The sequence below is a fragment of the Gracilinanus agilis genome, chromosome 3 (assembly GCF_016433145.1).
Source record: "Gracilinanus agilis isolate LMUSP501 chromosome 3, AgileGrace, whole genome shotgun sequence".
Taxonomy (NCBI): Eukaryota; Metazoa; Chordata; class Mammalia; order Didelphimorphia; family Didelphidae; genus Gracilinanus; species Gracilinanus agilis.
In genome coordinates, this window is record NC_058132.1 from 373,782,214 (window position 1) to 373,790,478 (window position 8,265).

The following is an 8,265-nucleotide window of genomic DNA, read 5'->3' on the forward strand; positions in this document are numbered from 1 at the left end:
CACTGAGGAAATTCTAATGCATACAGGCAAGTTTCCTGCAATTTATAGGCTTCCAGAATCTGCTAGGAGACTGGGAGTGAAAATGATTTATCCAGGATCACAGAGTCAGTTATGTGTCAGAAGACAGACTTGGAACTTTTCTCTGGATCCACTATGTAACAACACTTTTAATGAATAACACTATTTTAATATTTATATATTTTATATTTATATTTAACATTTAGTGTTATTTAACATTATTAAAAATTATCTCTCAAAATAAATTACTGACCTAAATTATAGCAGTAGATTTCTCTAAATCTCTCAAAGTCCCCCCAAATTCCCCTTCCTTAGGAAATACATGTGGGATGCTTTTGCCTGGCTTTGCAAGCTTGATATGTTATTGGGTGTAGCCACTAAAATGGATAACTCTGTTACTCTCTGTAATCTATCCTTAGTACTTGGCTTGCTCTCTGTCCATTTTTTTCTCCCATTCTCAGCCTCAGGAGAAAGTCTAGCACATTTATCCCTGGGGAATTTTGGAAACCCTGATCCCCTTTGTCCCTTCTCTTGTCTTAGTTTCAAAGGGCATCTCACCAGTCAGAGCTTGAGGAACAGCAGGCAACACTGTATTTCAGAGGTTTCTAAGATCCAGATCCCTTATCCACTTCTACTTTGTGATCATGGTATCTTTTACAAAGAAGGGTAGATCTCTGATGAGTAAACATCAGGGTTAAAGCAAAATAGAAAAAAAAAAAAGTATGCAGAAGAATGCCAGTCTCTTCCCAAAGATTTTTGCCCCGGGAATAAAGGAAAAGCTTGATGTATATCCTGCAAGTATCTCTCTCCAAAAAGAAACCTGAAGTCATTATGCGACCATGAAGTACCAGTTAACCATGGATCAGAATGGTGCTACCAGCAGTTAATGATGGACTCAGAAATAGTCCTGTCCTGGACATTTTGCCATTATTTTTTTTAAGCATTTATTAATATTTATTTTTTTTTGAAAAGTTAACATGGTTACATAATTCATGCTCTTACTTTTCCCTTCACCCCCCCCCCCCCGACTTCCCCTTTCTGCCCCATGGCAGATGTGTATTTCCACTGGTTTTAACATGTGTCATTGATCAAGACCTATTTCCAAATTGTTGATAGTTGCATTGGTGTGGTAGTTTTGAGTCTACATCCCCAATCATGTCCACCTCAACCCATGTGTTCAAGCAGTTGTTTTTCTTCTGTTTCCACTCCTGTAGTTCTTCCTCTGAATGTGGGTAGAGTTCTTTTCCATAAATCCCTCAGAATTGTCCTGGGTCATTGCATTGCTGCTAGTACAGAAGTCCATTACATTCTATTTTACCACAGTGTATCAGTCTCTATGTACAATGTTCTTCTGGCTCTGCTCCTTTCACTCTGCATCAATTCCTGGAGGTCTTTCCAGTTCACATGGAATTCCTCCAGTTTATTATTGCTTTGAGCACAATAGTATTCCATCACCAGCATATACCAAAATTTGTTCAACCATTCCCCAATCGAAGGGCATACCCTCATTTTCCATTTTTTTGCCACCACAAAAAGCGCAGCTATAAATATTTTCATACAAGTCTGTTTATCTATGATCTCTTTGGGATATAAATGCAACAATGGTATGGTTGGATCAAAGGGCAGGCATTCTTTTATAGCCCTTTGAGCATAGTTCCAAATTGCCAGCCAGAATGGTAGGATCAGTTCACAACTCCACCAGCAATGCATTAATGTCCCAGTTTTGCCACATCCCCTCCAGCATTCATTATTCTCCCCTTCTTTCATTTTAGCCAATCTGGTTGGTGTGAGGTGATACCTCAGAGTTGTTTTCATCTGCATTTCTCTAATGTAATGGGGATAATTTGAGGAAAGGTGTGTGGTAGAAGGGGATTTTAAAAGGGGGTTGTCAGGGACTTGCTAAGTAGGAAATCTAGGTTACAGGTAGGCTGGAATAAGGAGATTCAGGATATAATATGGCTGAAGTCAGGAGTATAACACTGGAAGGGAAACAAAGATCTTCAGGGAGAGGAGGAATTAATCTAATCAGGCAAAGACAGCAGGCTTTACAGACTGGGACTTAGACTCAGAGACCAAGAGAAATAGACTGGACTCAGCCCCCCCCCCCCCCACTCTAATGGGAGCTCGGCCCCTATGCTTCGGGCTTGCCCCATTGAGAGTTCCTGGCCTGACATCGTCATCTTCTGTCATGAGTGGGACGCTGAAGGCCCTGGGTCTCTGACTGCGCCTCTGGAGCCTGGGAAGCCCCACCATGGCCGCGGTGGCAGCTCCGGGGGCCCTGGGCCGGAGGAGCTGGAGCCGGGAGCCCGAGCCCGCCGCTGGCGGAGTCTGCTGGTAGGGACTTCTACTGGTTGCGCTCCCTCGTGGCTGAAGGTATCGCAGGATGTTGTGCCAAAACAACCATTGCACCTTTGGATCGAGTGAAGATACTATTACAGGCACATAATCACCATTACAAACATTTAGGAGTATTTTCTACCTTGTGTGCTGTCCCTAAAAAAGAAGGGTATCTTGGATTGTATAAAGGAAATGGAGCAATGATGATTAGAATCTTCCCATATGGTGCAATTCAATTTATGTCCTTTGACCATTACAAAAAGTTAATTACCACTAAACTTGGGATTTCTGGACATGTACATCGGCTAATGCCTGGCTCCATGGCAGGCATGACAGCAGTCATTTGTACTTACCCACTTGACATGGTTAGAGTTCGCCTGGCATTCCAGGTGAAAGGAGAACACACATACACAGGAATTGTTCATGCATTCAAGACAATTTATGCAAAGGAAGGTGGTTTTCGTGGGTTTTACAGAGGAATGATGCCTACTATTATAGGAATGGCTCCCTATGCAGGAGTTTCATTTTTTACTTTTGGTACCTTAAAGAGCATTGGTCTCTCTCATGCTCCTACCTTGCTTGGAAGACCTTCATCAGACAACCCTAATGTCTTAGTTTTGAAAACACACATTAACTTGCTTTGTGGTGGCATTGCTGGAGCAATAGCACAGACAATATCTTATCCACTTGATGTAACTCGTCGTGGAATGCAATTAGGGACGGTTCTCCCAGATTCTGAAAAGTGCCTTACAATGTTGAAGACACTGAAGTATATCTATGGATACCATGGAATTCGCAGAGGACTGTATCGGGGCCTGTCTCTGAACTATATTCGCTGCATTCCCTCACAAGCGGTGGCGTTTACAACCTACGAACTCATGAAGCAATTTTTGCACCTGAACTAAAGTCTTGTATTTCTGTAAGATTGCCCAGGGATGCACGCCTGTGTGTGTACATACACACATGCATATGCACACACACACACACGCATGTGCACACATATACACACACACTGTTATATTTACGGTGGGGAAGGGAGGGGAATTAATGGAAGTGGAAAGTTACTCTTGTCATGTCAATCCCTGGTACTTGACTACTTGATTTTTTTTTTTTTAAGCCAAAAACCAGAAGTGCTTCCTCTAGTTTTTTGATGCCATAATTTGTGGTTTCTTGATATGAAACACATCTTTAGGCTGACTCTGGGTGTTTTATTAAGTTAACCAATTTCATTAAAATAAATAAAGGGTCCGAGAGAAACTGGCAAAAAATACATTGGTGTCTATTCACAGTTTTCTGAGCTTTATCATGTTCTTCCAAGCTTTTTTAAATCATGGCATGAGAAATCCCAGGTTTATGCCAGATTCAATTAAAAATTATGCTGGATTTTTAAATGAACTGGGTTCATTTTGATTTTTAATTGGATTTAGTAATTTGTGATCATTGTAGCAAGAATTTATGCTGAAATTTTATCTTGCTCAGTTAGGACAAGCTAGCACTGAAAGGGTGATATTTTGGTGGTGGCAGGGGTGGAAGTAGTAGTGACTGTTATCTTGTCTAAATCAATATAATGAACCATGGGTTAAAAATGTCATTTTAAAATAAAATTTTGAATGTGACATAAATGGTGACACAATGATTCAGAAACTAAGTAAACTTACTTGCAGATGTTATAGTTATAGTTATAATGATTTAGAAACTAAGTAAACTTACTTGTAGATGTTATAGTTAAAAAACATTATTCCTTGACACTATGGTATATTTTACATAAATTTTTTAAAAAGACAGTCCACTCCTGAAGGACAATTATAACAAATGTGAGTAAACCTACTATTCTCAAAAAAACAGTTCAACCCTAAGAGAGATTGTATGTGTTATGGTTTCTTTTGCACATGATACACAGGTAGATTGAAAGCATTCTTGTTATTGTTGATGTAGTGATCAAAGGGTGATTACTGTGTTTGTATATACAGTAATAGATTATGTGCATTAATATATTACTGGATCAAAATGTTCTTCCATGAAACAGACTCTTCCTCTCTTGCAAATTTATTTAATGGAGAAATTGAATAAATTTCTAGTAGTCTCCTGTTTAAAAACAAGCAAGTTAAAAATGCAAGATTTTCATTCTTTGTAGCCACTTGTTTTAGGGTCATTTTTATTTATTATTGTAAATATTATTTTAGAGGTCACGATGTGTAGAATCATTACCATGAGGTAAGTCATTAGAAAATTAGTTGAAATCATTGTGTGCTTCCATATTTGTTTTGGGATAAGATAATAAGCATTTCTGTCATTGCCTTTGTCAATTAATTAGTTTTAGGGAAAAATCAGATGAATAGAGTTTATTTTCTTTTGACTAATCAGGTAAATATTTGATTTGATTTATAAACCTCTCAGTTGATGGAACTGCATGTGCTCCTAGAGCTATGTTATATGTTTCTTCTTCTGGGTTATGCTAGAGCTAAGTATTGTCAGGCCACCTGGAAGTAATTTCAATCGATAAATCCATTATCTTCTGTTGTCCCCTGAAAGGGAACTACAGATGTTTAACTGAGGGAAAACTTGCATTCTGTGCCATTTATAGAATACATGCGGAAATTTAATAATAAAGACATTTTAGTCATGTTTAAAAAAAAAAAGAGAAATAGACTGAACTGAAATTAACCACAAGCTTTAGTTAATTTCACAGGAAGGGACTTGTTTTGAAGTTTCACCTTCCTTCAAGATGGATACCCTGGCTTCCCTTCAAGCCCAGAATATGTTGGTTCTTTCCCTCTTCTTCCCTCTCTTAATAACTAACTGACAAATTATACTAATAAGTTTGTTGAAACACAAAAGGGTTTATTATCTTTAAAGGATGATTTGTCAGGAAAGTGGATTGAGGAAGCCCTAACAGTTATCTCAGGAACCTCAGGTGGGGGAAGGGAGGCAGAGATGGAGTCTGAGTAAGGACCTGCCTTCAACTCACCTTACAAAATGCTCTTGATATCTAAAGGAAATAAATGATGACTGACTAGTTTCTTTATATCTAATACTGTCAAATAATAATTAACCTTTCACAGATTTGAACTCCTCTCTAATTACTCTCCTTATTAACTCCACAGACATGTAAGGTAAGGGAGGGAAGGTAGGAAATAAAATAGGGAAAGAAGATACAAAGGGTTTATCTAAAATAACAATTTCTTAAATAAATATTTCAAAGCTAGGCTAAATTTCAATTCTACAGATAGGTAAGGAAGCCCCTCAGCTGGTCTGAACCCTCTCCATGAGAAACCCAAACCAACTGACTTTCTCCCTCAAGATTCCAACCCCCGAACTGATTTCAGAACTCAGCCAAAGCTTGAAAAAACTATCATGACTCCATCTCTCTGTACTACACTAATTATTAGAGATTTAGAACACTTTCTCATGTGCTTATTGATACTTTTGATTTCTTTATCTGAAAATTGCCTATTCATGTCTCTTGCCCATTTATCAATTGGGGGAATGGCTTGATTTTTTTTAAATTTAATTTTTTTTTTATTTTAAACCCTTAACTTCTGTGTATTGATTTATAGGTGGAAGAGTGGTAAGGGTAGGCAATGGGGGTCAAGTGACTTGCCCAGGGTCACATAGCTGGGAAGTGTCTGAGGCTGGATTTGAACCTAGGACCTCCTGTCTCTAGGCTTGGCTCTCAATCCACTGAGCTACCCAGCTGCCCCCAATGGCTTGATTTTTTATACGATTGGTTTAACTCATATATTTGAGTGATTAGACCCTTGTCAGAGGTTTTTGTTATAAAGATTTTTTCCCAATTTGTTGTTTCCCTTCTGATTTTGACTACATTGTTTTTCTTTGTACAAAAGCTTTTTAGTTTGATGTAATCAAAATAATTTATTTTACATTTTGTAATTTTCTCTAACTTTTGCTTGGTTTTAAAATCTTTCCTTTCCCAGAGATCTGACAAGTAAACTACTCTATGTTCACTTAACTTATTTATAATTTCCCTCTTTATATTCAAGTCATTCACCCATTCTGAATTAACTTGGTGTAGGGTGTGAGATGTTAATCTAAACCTAATCTCTCCCATATTGTTTTCCGAATTTCCCAGCAGTTTTTGTCAGGTAGGGGATTTTTGTCCCAAAAGTTGGGCTCTTTGGGTTTATCATACACTGTCTTGCTGATGTCATTTACCCCAAGTCTATTCCACTGATCCTACCTTCTGCCTCTTAGCCAGTACCATATTGTTTTGATGACTGCTGCTTTATAGTACAGTTTAATATCTGGTACTGCTAGGCCCCTTCCTTCACATTTTTTTTTCATTATTTCCCTTGATATTCTTGATCTTTTGTTATTACAAATGATCTTTGTTATAGTTTTTCCTAATTCAGTAAAAAAAATTTTTGGTAGTTTGATAGGTATGGTCATTTTTATTATGTTAGCTCATCCTACTCATGAGCAATCAATATTTTTCCAATTATTTAGCTCTAGTTTTAATTGTTTGGAAAGTTTTTTTGTAGTTATTTTCGTATAATTCCTGTGTATGGTTTTGTAGACAGATTCCTAAGTATTTTATATTGTCTGGGGTGATTTTAAAAGGTGTTTCTCTTTCTACCTCTTGCTGCTGTGATGTGTTGGAAATATATAGAAATGCTGATGATTTATGTGCATTTATTTTGTATCCTGCAACTTTGCTAAAGTTGTTGATTATTTCTACAAGCTTCTTAGTTGATTCTCTAGGATTTTTTAAGTAGACCATCATATCATCTGCAAAGAGTGATAGCTTAGGCTCCTCATTGCCTATTTTGATACCTTCAATTTCTTTTTCTTCTCTAATTGCAACTGCTAGTGTTTCTAGTACAACGTTAAATAATAGAGGAGATAATGGGCATCCTTGTTTCACTCCTGATCTTATTGGAAAGCCTTCTAATTCATCCCCATTGTATATGATGCTTGTTGATGGTTTTAGGTATATACTGTTTATTATTTTTAGGAAAGGTCCTTCTATTCCTATACTTTCCAGGGTTTTCAATAGGAATGGATGCTGTATTTTGTCAAAGACTTTATCAGCATCTATTGAGATAATCATGTGATTTTTGTTTGTTAGATTGTTGATATGGTCAATTATGTGGATGGTTTTCCTAATGGTGAACCATCCTTGTATTCCTGTTATGAATCCCACCTGATCATGGTGAATGATCCTCTTAATCACTTGATGAAGTCTCTTTGCTAATATTCTATTTAAAAATTTTGCATCTATGTTCAATAGGGAGATTAGTCTGTAGTTTTCTTTCTCTGTTTTTGATCTACCTGGCTTTGGAATCAGTACCATATTTGTGTCATAAAAGGAATTTGGTAGGACTCCTTCTTTGCTTATTATATCAAATAATTTGTATAGTATTGGGATTAGTTGCTCTTTGAATGTCTGATAGAATTCACTTGTGAATCCATCAGGTCCTGGCGATTTTTTCTTAGGGAATTCTTTGATGGCTTGTTCAATTTCTTTTTCTGATATGGGGTTATTTAGGTATTCTATTTCTTCTGCTGTTAATCTAGGTAATTTGTATTTTTGTAAATATTCAACCATATCTCCTAGATTGCTATATTTATTGCCATATAATTGGGTGAAATAGTTTTTAATGATTGCCTTAATTTCCCCTTCATTAGAGGTGAGGTCTCCCTTTTCATCTTTGATGCTGTCAATTTGGTTTTCTTCTTTCCTTTTTTTATTAAATTGACCAGTACTTTGTCTATTTTATCTGTTTTTTCAAAATACCAGCTTCTAGTCTTATTTATTAATTGAATAGTTCTTTTACTTTCGATTTTATTAATTTCTCCCTTGATTTTTAGTATTTCTAATTTAGTTTTCATCTGGGGATTTTTAATTTGCTCCATTTCTAATTTTTTGAGTTGCGTGCCCAATTCATTAAT

General features: G+C 36.8%; 1 protein-coding gene across 1 annotated transcript; it reads left to right on the forward strand.

Moving 5' to 3' along the window:
- Nucleotides 1-2,269: 2,269 nt before the first annotated feature.
- Nucleotides 2,270-3,260, forward strand: LOC123239535 (graves disease carrier protein-like). Its single transcript, XM_044666813.1, is given in 2 exon segments — nt 2,270-2,301; nt 2,303-3,260. Coding segments are annotated over 2 exon segments (990 nt in total).
- Nucleotides 3,261-8,265: the final 5,005 nt, after the last annotated feature.